This window comes from Myxocyprinus asiaticus, chromosome 41 (assembly GCF_019703515.2).
Source record: "Myxocyprinus asiaticus isolate MX2 ecotype Aquarium Trade chromosome 41, UBuf_Myxa_2, whole genome shotgun sequence".
In the NCBI taxonomy this organism is placed as follows: domain Eukaryota; kingdom Metazoa; phylum Chordata; class Actinopteri; order Cypriniformes; family Catostomidae; genus Myxocyprinus; species Myxocyprinus asiaticus.
This window is the reverse complement of record NC_059384.1, coordinates 1,205,903-1,223,680: the sequence shown is the minus strand read 5'-3', so window position 1 is coordinate 1,223,680 and position 17,778 is coordinate 1,205,903. Positions and strand designations below refer to the sequence as shown.

At 37.2% G+C, this 17,778-nt stretch overlaps 1 protein-coding gene across 2 annotated transcripts in view; it reads right to left on the bottom strand.

The window, feature by feature from the left end:
• The window catches only part of LOC127431933 (GTP-binding protein Rheb), a 30,667-nt gene extending 13,656 nt beyond the window's left edge, over nt 1-17,011 (bottom strand). For both annotated transcript variants that reach the window (XM_051682594.1, XM_051682595.1), the window contains exons 1-3: nt 16,734-17,011; nt 5,189-5,260; nt 912-979 (exon numbers count right to left, since the gene is read on the bottom strand). In XM_051682594.1, the coding sequence (XP_051538554.1) occupies nt 912-979; nt 5,189-5,260; nt 16,734-16,785 (192 nt within the window). In that variant the 5' untranslated portion in view covers nt 16,786-17,011. The remainder of the gene's footprint in view (nt 1-911; nt 980-5,188; nt 5,261-16,733) is intronic.
• Between the last annotated feature and the right edge of the window lie 767 nt (nt 17,012-17,778).

Genomic DNA, 17,778 nt, shown 5'->3' with positions numbered 1-17,778 from the left:
TTACATCAAGCATCATGCTCTGATATTTAGTTATTTTTCAATATTTTTTTTATTTATCTTCTATTTATCTTTCATTGTGGCTCTCTTTAAAATGTTGGCCTGTCATGTGTTCAACAGGTCCAATCAGTGTTTAATAGAAATTACTTATTTTTGGAACAAAAGCTTTTGTACCTCTCTAAACATTCTTGAGCAAAACAGTGATCTGATGACAAATATCAGTATCGGCCAATAGTTACTAGTTAAAATCGGTATCGGCCAAAAAATTTCATATCGCTGCATCCCTAATTAAATCTCAATATTTGTTAGTTTTTTTTAAATGAAAAAGCTAATTTTGTTCAGGTTATTTGGTGTAACCATAAGAAAAATTCCTGATATTCTTGAATTAATTCATGATATTTGTAAAAAAATATTTTTCACTTTGAAACATGTTTGAAAAAATTTTTGAAATGTATTAAGTTGCGTACACATGTAATCAAGGTCAAGGAAAGTATTTAATACTCCGCATGACATTTTTAAAGTCATTAAATATTTTGTAGAAAATGCTATAAATGTTTTTAAAAAAAATTAAAACAACATGAACTTAAATATTGCATGTCTTCGAACTTGACGTGTGTTTTAAACTATTAAAATATTTCTAATTTATATCACCATTGACAACCTTGGATGACCCATATGTTTATTTTATTACTAGCTGTTTACTTAATTGAAAAACGTACATTTACTTATACTAAAAACAAGGAATACTTATTTAAGAAACATTTGGTTACTTATATGAAATTGTTTTTATGTAATTTGTTAATAGTTACATTAATGTTTAACTTGTTAATGTGTAAGGACTGTGTTCAATATTGCTTGCTGTGGTTTTTGAAATGTGTATCAAGAATCGTGATCTAGCTCTCAATCGCTCTCACCTGTCCTGCTGTGTCCACTAGCTGCAGGTGATACTCCTGACCGTTCACTGTGATCATTTTAGTAAATGCTGCAGAGAAAGAAAAGAGAAATGCGCAGACAGAATGAGCTCATTAAAACAAATATTTGAAAAGGTATAGCTCAGTTATTGGCTGTGATGAGGAGGGGGGCATGAGCCGGAGACGCCAGTTCGGGAGAGAGAGAGACACACGTGGCTGTGCTTGTGTGCATGTGTGTTTTAAGTTAATCTATGTTCTGCTGGTTCCCGCCTCCTCCTTGCCCGTCCTGTGAAGCCCGTTACATTGGTGCTGAAACCGGGAAGGAGAAGGGATGCACTGTTGTGGAGTCCTCGCCGCTGCCGTCCACCAGGGGAGGAGCCGCAGCCATCCACCGGTGCACAGCCGGCACCGAGTCAGCTGATCAGCGGGAGCCGGAGATATCAGTTCGAGAGAGACACACATGGCCGCTGTGTGTGTGTGCGTCTATGTGTTTTATAGTATTGGCCTCCTCGTCACATTGGCCAATACAGATCTCAAAATAATCAAATATCATCCGATCAATCAGCTTGGCCCTTTTAGCAGCTTTTAAAAAAGGAACATTTACCCAATCAGTACTTTACAGACAGTAGATTCCAGCGGAGGAAGCGTGGTGTAACTAACGTCATTAATCAAGCCTGACGACTCATTGAGAGCAAATCTCTCACGAATCTAAAGCTGAATTAGCAAGTAAAATTAGTAGTTGAGAAGAGGCCATTGATCATCTCCAGTGAAGTCATTTCTCAGCAGAACCCAGGCTGTCAAGACTCAAATCAAACCACTTTATTCATCATGTCAGTCCAAACCCCTTTCGACTTTTGTTCTTTTGCTAAACACAAGAGAACTGAGGCTGTCAAGCTCCTGAAAAGACATAAAAGCCCCATAAAAGTTGAATGGAAGTAGTCTCGTGCACTACAATCCAAGTCATCCGAAGTCATACGATTGCTTTGTGTGAGGAACACCCACATTTAAGCTGTTTATTTACTGAAAATCTTCCACTGCACTGCAACTCACAAATCTCATTAACACTTGGATATGTTTAAATAACGCACAACATGTCACACCATATTTAAATGGAATTAAATTTGAGAGCAATGGTGGAAGGGAAGATTCAGCTAAATATTTACTCATATACTTCAACCCTTTAAGCTCTGAAGGTGTTTTTAAAGATTTTCAAAATTAAAGGCTTATAATTCTACACAAAACAAAGAGGGTGTTTGGTATCATTATAAAGAAAACTTTTCAAATTGTTTAATGATAAAGATTATGATACATTCTGAGACTCTCAACCTAAGAAACTGCTAGAAAAAAACAAAACAACCAAAACTGTACTTTCTGATTTGACTATATATCTCTGGATGTAAATAAGGTGGCTCAGAAAAACTGCCTTTTTTTTTTTTTCCCCAATCATGTCAACTGTATCAGATAAAATATTTGCGTTGATAAGACAAAGCAATCAAATGTTATAACATTACAAAATTAATTTATCATAGTGTCCAAAAACGTCTCCAAACAAATAAAACATAATAATTGTACATAAGAACTAATTACACATGCAAACACAACAATGACTAAAGGTTTGCATAGCATGCAGACATGATTTTAGTAATGAGATTTCACAGAATGAGTTTCATTCTGTGTCATTTGAGTCATCATTGAGTCTGTGTCATGTATTTGGCGCCATCTCCTTGTGGCCATATGTAACACTGTGCTTCATGTGGATTATCTAATGATCTATGCATCAGATTATCTTGTGTGTGGACTCATTTGAAAGATAATCACCTCCTCTAAGTAATGGTATGTGATATTTTATGTTCTGTTTATTTTTCGTGAAGTTATAAGTGAAAACGCGGCATACAAGCAACACCAACATAATTGTCAAAGACATATACTTAGCTATTACTCGCTATATTTTTGTCTGAGTAAAACTACAACATATGACACATGGCTATTTGATGAGTTTGATGTTTTTACTGATCGCAATAATATGAAGTGCAATTATTTTTTTTAAAAAATAAATTAGCAAAACGGAACACTAATGATTTGTCTGCAAATTTTAGTCATAATGTCTACATGCATTGTAAAGTAGAGCTTCTAAGCTTTCACACGAAACCTATTTTGTGTTGGTCAAGACTGTAGTTGTTAATATTTTCATGATTATTAGCCCATTCGAGCTTACAGGGTTAATGGTGTTTACTCTCCAAACATTTCAAACCCCAGTCTCCAATATGTAAAACAGCATTCTGGACATTCTGCTAAACATCTCCTTTTGAGTTTTATGGAAAGAAAGTCATACTGGTTTGGAATGACATGAAATGATGACAGAATTTTAATATTTGCATGAACAATCCCTTTTACCATACCCACATTACTCACAAAACAAGACAAGCCCACCTGAGTTCATCCAACCCAGAGTTCACTGTATCACTGACGGACAACTGCGGCCATTATGAACTGCCCCTTTAAGAACCTCCCATCACAAGTAATGAAGACCATGCGTGGCCTACTTAGAACACTTCCTCAAAGTGACCTTGCGAGAGCTGCAGTTCATGCACTGGTAGTGCTGCATGTAAACTGGTGCATGATTGCAGCATCAATCCGTAATGCGCAGAGAATCTGCTGATGAAATGCATGCGCGTGTGTGTGTGTGTGTGTGTGTGTGTGTGTGTGTGTGTGTGTGTGCATTACTGTCGTATCCATATTACTGCCTGTCATTCATGTAGTGCACAATAAAAAAAGACAGAAATACACCTGGCTTTCCTCCAGTTACATCATCCTGACAACAGAACTGTGTCATACAACTGAAGCTAAACAATGGCAAACCATTGTTTACTCTTGCATAGAACACACACACGGTGCAGGAGGCCACAGCCAAGTACGTTGATATTGAGTTTCCCCTTCAATATATTTGTAATGTTGGGAATACAGTTGTGAAGAATTTAGCGATTAAGGTTCCGATTTCACTTACTGTTCTATTGACGACTCTTAGTATTTGTAAGGAAGCACCAAATAATGTATCTATTTTTTTTATCCCCTTTTCTCCCCAATTCCCACTACTTAGTAGGTCCTCGTGGTGGCGCGGTTACTCACCTCAATCCGGGTGGTGGAGGACAAGTTTCAGTTGCGTCCGTTTCTGAGACCGTCAATCCGTGCATTTTATCACGTGACTCGTTGTGCATGACACCGCGGAGACTCACAGCATGTGGAGGCTCATGCTACTCTCCACGATCCATGCACAACTTACCACACGCCCCATTGAGAGCGAGAACCACTAATCATGACCACGAGGAGGTTACCCCATGTGACTCTACCCTCCCTAGCAACCAGGACAATTTGGTTGCTTAGGAGACCTTGTAATATTTTGATTCTTATTGAATTATACCGAATATTGGTATTCGGTTCTTGTTGGAGTCATGCAAAAACGGACGAGGATCTGCTTTTATGGTCAAAAAAAAAAAAAAAGTGAAGCGGTACGTGAAACTCGGAAGCTAATCAGACAAGTATATGTGTGTATGTGCGTTGAATCTCTGAACATTGGCAGAGCGCATTTTATAATAAGTCAACTTTCACCACATTTTCTGAATAATAACATATGAAACGACTGAAATGTGACAGCATGTAGACAATAGACTCGTTACCCTAATGTCATCAGCATTGGTTTCTATGTAAGCTTCAGGTGAGCGGGAATGTTGTTTTACTCTGTTTTTTTTTTTTAAACAGTATGCATTAATAAAAATGGATTAAAAAAAAAAAAAAATCCAAAAAGAAAAGGATAATTTGTTGAACTTATTTTAAAACCCTTCTTGGTAACATTTGTGAATAAAACTAAATATTAATTTCACGTAGTGTCATTTAAATTTTAAGTTACGAGCAATGAATTACTTGTTTTTTTTGTGGGTTAGAGTACTGGACTACAAAATTCCTCGAAAATTCCCATTCCTAACTGCAAGTCCCTCACTGTAGCCGTGATTTTTGCTTTTTTAAATTAAAAAAAATATTTATAAATTAACAAAGGACGAGTCAAAATTACATTTTGTGGCAATTAACATACAAATGCTGTCAATTAAACAAATTGTTTTGAACCCAGAACATTCCTTTAACTTCACGTTTCCATATGAACAACCATTCAGTATCATCAGCCAACTAGCGTGAATATCATGAGAAGCATTTTCTATTTCTAGTATTTTTTTTAATGTACTCCCAATTTAGATTCCCAACCATGCATATGTTAAAAACACACTTACTGTTTTCAATAGTTGGGTCATACGAGTCGACAAATTGGCCTTCCACAAACTGTATCGTCAAGGAGGATTTCCCTGAAACAGAGAAACACGACCGCATTAAAAGAGTGTCAAAGTGTAAACATCTACTTATTTACATGCATTTTCATGTCAAGCTCTGTGTAAAGACTAGCTATACATTTTAAATGACATGTTATTAGTCTATGTTTGTGTGTGCTTAACCCTCCTATGGTATTCGGTCATTTTTGACCAAAAATAAATTGTCCTCATTTAATAAAAATGGTTTCCTTTATCTGAGCAGTACAAGACTAAGTGACTTTTCCTTCTATTGCCATCTAAACATACAAAAAAAGTAAAAAATTGGGCTTGATTCGAGAAGTCTAAGTGGTCGTAAAAATAAATAAATAAATAAAAGAGACAACTTTGGAATTCGCGGTCAAAATTGACCATCCATTGAAATTAATGGGAAAGACCAAAAAACAGAGCAGTTTTTTTTTTTTTTTATCTATCAAATACAATAATAAATCAGCCACAATCCAGAAAAAAATTACAGAAATTACAGGGTGAGACTCTAAAACATCCTCAGTGCAAAACATACACAACCATTCACAAACAAACAATTATACACACAAAAATGAACTGGTGAGACTACAACACAGGGCTTAATTTTTTTTTTTTTTTTACATTTGTCAAAAAAATGCAGAACACACATTTCTTGATGTTCATTTTCTTGATATTATTATTATTATTATTATTATGCATTTACTTTGAGTTATTACATTTTTATGTTTGAAATAAATTATTGGTAGGAAAATGCTTTGTAACACCATGGTCAGGTCTGACTGCAAGCATAATGACATTAACTGCAAAAACTGACACTTCAAATCCATTTTAAAATGCTAAACTTTGACAGATAATAGCTTGATAATGTCTAAATATATATCCAAATGCATATCTTGTGATAAAATATAAAATTAGGTTACAAGCCATCAGACTACACATTAAGTGACTACAGTCATCTACTGGCTGTTACTGGCATGACATGATTTTCAAGTCGTATTATTTATATTTTGTTCACCAGATGAAAGCAATCTGCCTCCAAATTATGCCACATTCATATATTTTCTTCATGTTTTAACTTATAGAAGTGTAGGTTCTGAATTTGTAATTTTTTTTATGCTTATTTGTATATGCAAATTAATGGTAACATTTAGAAATGTACATGCATAAAAGATCAAAACAGCATAAAATCCCAAAAGATATATTCAGATTGACATCTGACCCTTCCGGTCAAAAATGACTGTGAATACCAAAGGGAGGGGCCATTTCTCAATACCATAGGAGGGTAATTAAAACAAATGTTCCTAATAAGACCAGAACATGTCCCTGACAGGTTTCAAGAGATTCACCTATAGAATGAATGTTATAAGCTTCTCTTTGTGTGAACACATTGTGTATAAACAGTTTTTGCCAGGTTCCCATTCAAAAGAGCATTTGTAATGAAACTGCCATAGTAATAGTAGTGCAGGACTCACACACATACACACACACACACACACACACACACACACACACACACACCAAGTGCGTGGGGAGATTTGCCCTGCAGCCTGTTGCTATAACAACGGCTAGTTCATCTCTGAATCCAGCGTTTGTAAATGTGAGGCCTCATTAACACGGAAAAGCCCACAGGAACATCGCGACATTCCAGAATGAACGTTCACCTCTTTGAATACCAGACAAGTGAATGGTAACTGAGGCGAACATTCTGCCAAACATCTCCTTTTGTGTTCCACATTCATACGGGTCTGGAACAACATGAGAGTAAATGACATAATTTCCATTTTTGGTTGAACTATCCCTTAAGCATGTAAACAGGGTCAATTCTTATTCCCATGTTGACTCTTAAACTCAACATCGACTGAATCATTCGGCCTCTTTTAACTTGTTTCAAACCAGACTTCCCTCTGTTTTAATGGAAGCGCATCTCATTTCCAGCATCCTTCCTCATGAGCTCTATAAATAGACACTGAAACAAGTGAAGTGGACACACATAGATGTTTAACGTACACCACGATAAGGAAACAGGCATCCTACGCCGAGCGCTTACATTTGTTTATGAGTGCAGAAATATTGTACTTCAAATGGACATTCAAACATGAAGCCCCAAGTTCACTGACGATGAAAATTCTGTCATTATTTACTCACCCTCATGTCGTTCTAAACACGTGTGACTAGCTTTCTTGATGTTTTGAAAAAACTTTAGGCAGTTTATAACTACGGAGTAGGGATGCATCGATATGACATTTTTTGGCTGATACTGACAGACAAAAAACTATAGGTTGATAATGATATTTTGCAACTTACTGTATTTTGTTCAGACCATTGTTTTACTTAGGGATGTTTAAAAACTGTACAAAGAGCTACAAAAGCTTTTTCACTCTTCTGAACAAAGAATAAAGTCGTCAAAGTCTGCTGGTTCAAAGTGTTTTGGATGGTTTCCCTCATCATGTAGCCTCTAGGCAAGTACCGCTTTCACAACTGTCACGTCTGTTTATGGCATTTTTTTTTCAGAATTAACGCGAGAACAAGACGGAATGAAAATTAAATATTGCATGTACCCTTCTACAGTACATTCTGTGGTGGAAGTAGACCGATTAATCGGTGCCGATAGTTGCTTTTTGGAACTATCGGTTATCGGCAAAAATCTATGTCGATAGTTGTCTAAAGTTTTTTCATCATTTTGTAATTTCAAAATAAATCGGTGTGTTTCGAGCTTGTTTATACTTAAATATGTAAATATTTTCATGTAATATTCGCCTTTTTTTCAACGGCTTGTAACACGAATTAAAAAATGAGCCCTTCCCGGACTTCCTAGGTTGCCTATAAAAGCCTGTAGACTGATTTTCATGCAAAGGGAGCGGGTCGCTTTTGCCGGGAAAATCCAAAGGACGTGACGTTTATGCGCGCTCCCGAGAGCCTCAGTGCTTCTCTTCCGCTATTCAACAGCGACAACAAACTGCAACACTAGGTAACGTTATCTTAGAGATGGAATCCAGCAAATGTCCGGCTCCCAGCACAACACCGACTCCTACACAAACTCAGAGTAAACCAAAAAATACATTTATCTACTGAATCCCGTCCGGCTAAGCGGGAATGTGATCGTGGTCGAGCGAAAACTAAAGTGAACATCGGCAGGGCGATTTTTGGAGATTAAATCCGACCCTGAATTGGCGTTCTTCTTATTGGACAGGTAAACTTACATAACTGCAAAGCATGTGAAATATAGTGCCATAAGGATTGATCTGTGTCATTTTAGCTAAACTACAATAACACATGAAATGAATGCTAGTCAATGTTCAAGATAATGCAAAAAGTTCCATTCATTAGTGTAACGTAACTTGTTTATACAGAAAATATATACAATCTATTATTATAAAACAATAGCACATCGATATATCAACATGACAGTTGTGATCACATCAATACTGAATTGTGTCAACATATTTATAATGTACAGTCTATTTTATAAACAGCTACTGTCATCATCCACCAAATTTAGCTAACAGTTATTGATAAAGCTGGCTAGCTAGCTAACGCCGACATAGGCTATCGTATAAATGCAGTTAATGTATCATGCAAAGAAAAGTGATATATCCACCTATATATAGGTCAGACCTATATCCACACTTTGTTTTAGCCCTGTTCCAGCACTGGAGAGTCAAATATAATATACAGTCTCAAAGTTTGTAGTAAAACAATCATAACTGTGTAATTTTAATTATGATACCTCATCTGTGATGTCGGTGAATCACATTCAGTCTCTTTGTACGTTACGTCATTGTTTTGGTCGATGCTCACGTCTCTATGGAGTGTGTGTGCGCGAGCACGAGCAACAGGCTGCAGTTCACTGAACGGCCACAGGTGTCACTAATAACAAGTGTTTCTGAATCTTACATACTGCACCTTTAAAAGTAGGGCTGGGCGATATGGCAAAATATATAGCAATATTCTTTTGCTTATCATTCGATATCGATATTTATCACGATATTCATTCACATTTGTACACTGCACATTTTTTAGAATTTCCAAATTGGCAGAAGGAGAAAAAAAAAATCCTTAACAGTCAAAATATTCTATACAAAACTGCATTGGGGGCCCAGAGACAGCCACAGCAGTGGGGTCTGAGGGATCTTCTATTCAAATATTACAATATTTTATAGAGTTTATCAATCGATTGCAGTTGGATATTAATGTTAAAAGATGATCTGTTCATTTTGAATCATAATGACAGTATACATATTTTTTTACATTTGAATTATTTTCACATTTCTTTACATTCAGATACCCAAGTATGGGGGCATAGAAGCCTTTGTGACTGAGGCATGATACTGTATGGGAGTTCAGGAGTATCTCCTGAGAGAAACTTTAGAAAATGTAAAAGTCTGAAAGGACTGTTTTTATATTTTCATTAAAGTGAAAAAGACTAGGCTACCAACTAGTAATTGTAATTATTTGAGATAATGACATCTGAATAATTTCACAAAATTAGAACATAAATCTATTTGTTTATTATTAAAGGCTTGTAACATGCTGATTAATAAAACCAAATTTAGAAAGAAAATACTTTATGGTCTAAAGGCACTCTGGAAACACGCCACACGAGCGAGACGGCATCAGTGAAGCGTGTTTCAGTGCTAGAGAAAATTATTCAAGAATACAGCGCAGAAAGATCAGATATGATGTAACCAACACTGTTGTTTTGTTGCGCTGCTCACTAGAGACGATGAGAGGGCGTAACCGTCGTCATGATGTCTTGCAGTCCAGATGGAATCAATCCGGAGTCCGGACCCTGAACGCGGCGATTGGCGCAGCGGGGACATAAGAAACGTCATACAGTCTGAGGCTGTGTTTCCACTGACGCGGAAGAAATCCGCTCAAAGCCACTCCCAACGCTAGGGAACCGCTTGCCCTGCGCTGCTGTCAATTCTACAATCCACCTCGCGAGTGTGGCGCTCGGCTTCCATAGGAAGGAATTGAAAGCGCTCGCTCACCTTCGCTCACCATACACCAGTGGAAACGTACAATAAGAAAGCCGAACTGCTTGCGTTTTTAGCAACACGCACCTGATCGTCTACGTCTAGATGTAGAACACAAGCTAAATATCGAAAATTACTCAAAAGCTTATCATCGATATCGTGGAGTTTTTTTATCGCGATATCATATTATTTTAATCGCCCAGCCCTACTTAAAAGTCAGTGTTATGCACTAAATCTTCGTTTTTTTCTGGTTATTATTGGGATTTTTGTTGAACAAAAAACTGCATCTGGGATTTTATTGATTTTGGACTCTGTCTTTTTTTTTTTTTTTTTACATTCTATAAATCTATTCTAAAAACTACCGGCCAATTATCGATTATGGGCCTTAGTTATCGGTATCAGCAAAATACACTATCGGGCGACCTCTATTCTGTGGCTATCATTTTTCATGCTTATTACCGATATGCCGATGCTTTTAATTTGGTCAATAACTGGCCGATAATTATCGGCAGCCGATATGTCGTTATCATAAGCTTTATCCATCCCCATTAGAAATTAACCATGTTGTCCTACAATAGGGCTGAAACGATTAGTCGACGTTATCGATAACGTCGACAATAAAAAAATTGACAAAAATTTTCGTTGTCGAATAGTCGTTTGATCTTAATGTAACATCATATGAAACTAATGACTGCACACAAGAGCAGCACTGCAGCTCGCGCTTGACTGAGGAGAGGAAGAAAACACATCTCACAGTCCAGACGCACTCTAAACTTTCCAAACAGCTTCAGCTGATGTAGATCGCAAAGTATGAGGGGATTATAATGCAAAAATACAAAATAAGTAAATACAGAAGCACCCTTGTTGTGGAATATGCAGAGCTGGAGCTGACGCTCAGCTTAAGCAAAACTTGCGTGTCGAGCGTCTTTAAAGGAAACACCCCGGCGTTACATCTTTAATGCAGTTCTATTTAATGTGTTATAGCTTTATTAAAGTTCAAATAATAAGGAAACGGTCATTTCTCTGTGAGGTCAGCGTCTCTTCTATGAGTTGTGTGAAGTGTCCCGATCTAAGGGGGAGCGATTGAAACTGCACCGGCTGATGCACACTCTGTCACGGGACGCTCGTCCCTCGAGCGCACACGCTTAATGCAGCTAGATTATAACGTGATGACTCGCGACTTATTGAAACATAATGTGTGTGTCACTGTGCATTTCTTATCATGAAGAAAACTGACAATATGCAGCTTTATTAATAAGAGAGAGTTTGTTTGAGTTAAAGATGGATTGAAGTGAACAGAAATGTGAGAGAGTCTTCGCCTCATTATACACGGCAACAAAATACATTTTTGATTTTTGTTTTGGCTTGTTTTCCAATATAAATATCTAAAACTCCTTAAAACAATGTACATTTACTTTAGCAGCTATACTGTAGAAGAAAAAATTGTTATCTGAGAATGTTGAATATAATATTAAAAATACAAATATTTAAAAAAAGATGCATTGACCTGAGAAACAGCATATAAGATATTTATATAGAGAACAGATCTTGAATATAAGTATATTAATCTTTACTGCACTCACAGAAGTATAAAGTGAAAAAATACACTTATATACAAAATACACTAATTTAAAATACATTCTCTTAAAGCAAGTCTAAATATCTTATATGTTGCTTCTCAAGTAAATGTATCTTGTTTTAAGGATTTTTAGACAATTTTAAATGGAAAACAAGACAAAAACACTTGATAACAATATGATTTATTGCAGTGAATTTCTTTACTGAATTAAACTTAATAAAAAGTATTAATAGTATTAATTCAGTGAATGTCATTTAGAGGTATTTTTAAAAGGTGATGTTGTCCTCTATTGTAAATAAGCACATTTAATACAACCTTTTAAGTTGGGGCACAAGCTGAATAATCGGTTAAGGGCTAATGATTAATCGTTGCAATAATCGCGAATAGTCGAATAATCGTTAGATTCATCGATTATCAAAATAATCGTTAGATGCAGCCCTATCCTACAATAACCATATTTTAACCATGATATTTACAGTAACCATAATAATAATAATAATAATAATAATACAGGAAAACCTAAACTATGGTAATAAAAATCAATCATTCTGCAAAAAAACAAATAAAAACATGGTTCGTGCAGTTTTACTACAGTAACAACATGGTTTTAAAAAACATACTTGTACCACAAATTAGGCCAAAACTATGGTTTCTATCAAAAACACACCTTATGAAAAGAAACTATTGATTTATAAATGCACAATAACCATGTAACCATTTTTTGAGGTAAGAACCATGGCTTTAAAAAACACAAATTAATCATGGTGTTACTACAGTAAAACTTTATGATTTTTATTACCATAGTTTTCATTTTTTTGTATTATTAATATGGTTAAAGGTAGCCTAAATTTTGGTTAGTAAACCATTGTAAATTTTGTGGTTATGGTTTTACAACAAATGTGTTTTTTTGTTTGTTAATCATTTTTAGAGGATAACAGATGTGGTCAATAACTGTCCTTGTTTGGAAGAGATCTCCATGAAGATTCCTCAAAATATCTATTTTTTGTTCAACAGAAGAAATTCATCATTTTTATAATTAAATACACAAAACAGAGTTGGCTCAAGTTAGCCTCAACAACCCAAACGGCTAAATTGGAGGTCAAAATATAAGTCACATTATCTATGGGTTAAAGTTCACATGCATCTACCATATTGCGGCCTGAACTGAACCTCATAAGCACACAATTACTTTTCCTGAAGCTGCGTTTAAGGGATTTCTCTAAACATGTTCCATAAATATATAATTGCTAATGCTTAAGTCATTTCAACAGTCTCAATGTATATATCCCGGAAATGACCTACACTGTCTGAACAATCGGATCCCATTTCATCCAATCAATGACAAGTGTGGATATTCAAACCAAAAACAAAACCAATCAGCATCGGGTGCAGGGTGAACAAAGCCTAAGAATACGTGTCAACGGCTTTGCCCGCTGTGTACACTATGAGTTCATGAAGGCAGCAGATAGCGTATATACAGTAAACCATTTCCAAAGGCTAAAGTCAACTCATGTGTCCTGATGTGATGTTCGCATGTTCTCTCAACTGTGATGGTCACACATCATTTTGTGTGTAGCAGCAAACCAGTGAGTTATTGCAGAGAGAATACATGTGCTCTAAACGGTTGCTGTTACAACGAAATCGACCAGATCAGGATCAAACTCAAGTGGGCATGTGGGAAAAATCTGTGTCGGACATTTTAAATCCAAACACATTTGTCCTACCATCTTCATGCCATAAAAGGGATAGTTTACCTAAAAATTATGTCATTATTTACTCACCCTCATGTTGTTCCAAACCCATATTTCTGTGGAACACAAACGGAGATGTTCAGAATAAAATGGCAAATTTACATTAACCAGTCACTTTCCTGGTATCTTTTTTTCTTATTAAAGAGAACTGCGTTAATTGTGCACTTCACATTCCAATCACATTTTCCTAAACAAATATGGGATTTTTTTTTCTCCCCAATTTGGAATGCCCAATTCCCAATGCGTTCTAAGTCCTCGTGGTGGCGTAGTGACTCGCCTCAATCCGGGTGGCGGAGGACGAATCTCAGTTGCCTCCGCGTCTGAGACCGTCAATCTGCGCATCTTATCACGTGACTTGAGCGCGTTACCACGGAGACCTAGCGCGTGTGGAGGCTTCACGCTATTCCACGACATCCACGCACAACTCACCACGCGCCCCACCGAGAGCAAGAACCACATTATAGCGACCACGAGGAGGTTACCCCATGTGACTCTACCCTCCCTAGCAACCGGGCCAATTTGGTTGCTTAGGAGACCTGGCTGGAGTCACTCAGCACGCCCTGGATTCGAACTCGTGAATCCAGGGGTGGTAGTCAGCGTCAATACTCACTGAGATACCCAGGCCCCCCCAAATATGGGAATATTAAGCGAATATAGAAATGCCATGAATATGTAACTTGTATTTGTGTCTCATTTTTCAGTGTCATTATCATGCGCGCACGCCAAATGAGCTCCAACCGCCTCACTGAGACGGACCGGCATGCGGCATATTCCCGCAAAAATATAACCGAGGTGAACGTACATTTTTTTAAAGTGAGCACAAAGCGCTATGGTTTTATGTTTGCATAATCACAAATAATATACTATTCGGGTTGGTTGGGTTCCAAAAACAGTGTAAACGAAAAGTTGATCAAGACTAAAGCTGCACTAATAGACATAGTATTTAAAATATTATTTTTCATGTCATTCTACCTGCCTTGAATGAAATTATACCTATTAATTGTATTATATGCTTACTAGTTAAATAAGAATAAACGACTTCTTACGGTGGATTCACACATACTATGTGAGCGTGGCGTGAGCAACACGTTGCGTTTGGGCTTTCAAACTGGCCGCGTCTCTTTTCTAGGTTCCTACGGAAACGGCGGGCAGTCACGTGCACTTGTTTATCAGCGTACTTGGTCGTGATTGGTTAATATATCTAAGCCTCTTTCAAGGCAAGTCAGTCCACTCAGAGGTCATCTTTGGAGCACTCTCGGGCGGGCTGGGCAGCTATCTTCTTTGTAAACAAGCGACATAAATGTGCAGCTCTTGTCTACTTGAATGGGGAAAGACTGACATTTCTAAAATGGTTAGTTATGATTATAATAAAAGCATATATTTCAAATCAGCAGTAAAAGCCGACAACAATATAATAAATTGTGATTCTTTAGCTCAAATCGTGCACAAAAAAAGCTTTTTTTTTTTTCCAGACTGGTTCAGCTAATATGCACGTTCTCGAGCTGATTGACAGGCAGGACTTCCTTCCTACATCTGTTCCAATTTCCACCATTAATTTTAATACCAGTGGTCCATCTCCTCTAAACTCTCTCTCTATATATACAGCAAAAGTCTTGCAATGTAATTTATTATTCTTTCATTTATTTAGTTGTTTTGTGCTTGTCTGTATGCAGACCTATACATTGTAGTGTATAGTAGGTTCGTTTTAAATATTGTTTATTTGCTTTTACGTCTTTACTATAATCTCCTGATTATTTTAGTTTTCTAAAGCCGCTGAGTTCACCGTGAGTCGCACGGCAACAAAACTATCCGCTCACTATCGCGTCTGGGATGCATCCCCCTGCGACTCAAGCTTGCAATGTGAAGGGTTTAATCTGTTAACATGGGCGCCGAAATGAAAACGCGCTGCTCACGCCCAGCTCACGTAGGATGTGTGAAACTGGCCTTATTTAGCACACATACTTCTTAAGTGGTATGACAATTAATTTGTGACGGGCCCTAAAACAGACAATCATTAATCACAATGAATCATCAAATTTCATAATCATGACAGCGCTAAATATAATATTCAGGTTGGCAGTGTAAATGTAAAGCTGACCAAAGACAAGGCCTATTTTAAATATCTGGAACTATTTAAGTATTTAAAATGTCATTCTAACCCTCTGTAATATTAAAGCCTTAAAGGAAATTATATATCCCCATTTTAATCGCCTGATATTCCGAGTTAAATATGAATAAATGACTTCTTAGGTGTATGTGTATTAAAGCATGTAACCGGTCTTGCTTGACCCACTCCTTGCGAGATTCGAACCGGGGTCTCCAGTATAGAAGGCGGGAATGCTAACAAGGAGGCTAAAGGCTAGAGACCCTACCAGCTGGCTACCATTACAAGCACACAAAAACATTAAGCATGACAATCGTCAGACAAATTTCATAATCGTGACACCCCACAGAGAAAAGTTATATAGGTTTGGAACAACATGAGAGTGAATATATGATGACAACTTTCATTTCAGGATGAAATAATCCTTTAACTTTGATCTAGTCTCTGCTTAGAGACACACCTTACCTGTCTATATATAAGAGACAGTCTCAAAGGACACATTCAGAACACCAGTATATAATAATCTACTTTATCATCGCCAGATGGCACGAAGCTACTGTAAGTGAATGCAGGCCTGAACTGTATCCTGCATGCACGGTGCATATATGCACCTTACACTCAGGTAATAAAAAAAGACAGACAAAATATACAAAATACAAACAATTTACATTTAAAAGGCGGTTTTAGACTTTCACATCGAGCCTGAGGCCTGCATGCATCTGAAGACAGCATTCACACTACCGTAATCATAAAGAAAATCAGAATTAAGTTTCTGATTAAGTGCATGAATGTTTAAGGTGTATTTTATGATATTTAATGCCATATAAAGCATGCATGCATCAGCTCGTGCTTAAATGCACGCGGTAACGGGATGCAGCACGAGCATGGGGTGACATTCAGCTCACGCGACCATGCACGACTCTCATCCACATTGGGAAAAAAAAAAAAAAAAAAAATAATATATATATATATATATATATATATATATATATATATATATATATATATATACATATATAAACGATTCAAACGATAAATAAAACACAACGCTAACGCGACCACGCGAGCCACTTACCGACAGATCTGTAGCCCAGGACGGCGATCTTTCGCGATTTCGGCTGCGGCATCTTTTTTGCTTCCCTACCACATCAACATTGACATGAAAGATCGTTTTTCCGGAGCAGACGCGATCACATTGATCACAACGCTACTGCGGTTCAGCGTCGTGAAGCTTGATGAATAAAACTGATAAATTCGTTCCTGCGAACGAAGCGATTTATTTTGTAAATAACGAGGAAAGTACTCAGACTCTCTGCGTCACTCCCCATGCAAGCCTGCGTTCATTATGCATAAATGAACACGCTGGATTGGTTGAGCTCGGCCGGAAAGGCGGGACTTGTAGCTGTTAGCAGCACAACCATTGGCTGAGGGGTTTTCACCGTTTCTGTAAGAGCGAACGTGATTGGGCGATAACAGCTCTCAGTGATGACAACAGTGAACGAGTACACGGCACACCTTTTTATTTATATAGATAATATTGTTTAATCTGCTAAACCCATATCAGGTATATAACAATGTAAAACACATATATAATTTTCCTAATAAATATGTGCCGACGTCCCCAAATATAGGCCTGTTAACTCTAATCGTATTTGTTTATAGACGGCCACATGTCAGGGACATTTCATAAGTGTAGCTCTATTGTACTCCCCTAGTGTTTGAAACTGTGCATTACATTCAAGAAACGCTATATCATTAAGAAAAAATGTCCAAAAATAATAAAATATTTTGGGGTCATTTCTACAGTGCAATAGTGATGGGAGAACGTCTGGATTACGTACGTAACTTCGGTTCCCTGAGACGAAGGGAACGAGGCCTCTTGTGTGCTAACACATATGGGGAGTGTTCTTTCACAGGACCTGGTTGAAACCTCTCTACAATAGTGCCAATATTATAATATTGGCTATGGTGTTTGAGCCCCGCCCTTTTTGGTACGAAGTTGTCCACTATAAAAGCAGGGGCACAAACACCATTCCTCAGAATTTTCTGACTGAGGGACAAGAAGCGCATCGCTCATACATCAAGAACTCGGAGTATTGAAGTGTGGCCGGCATTCGCAA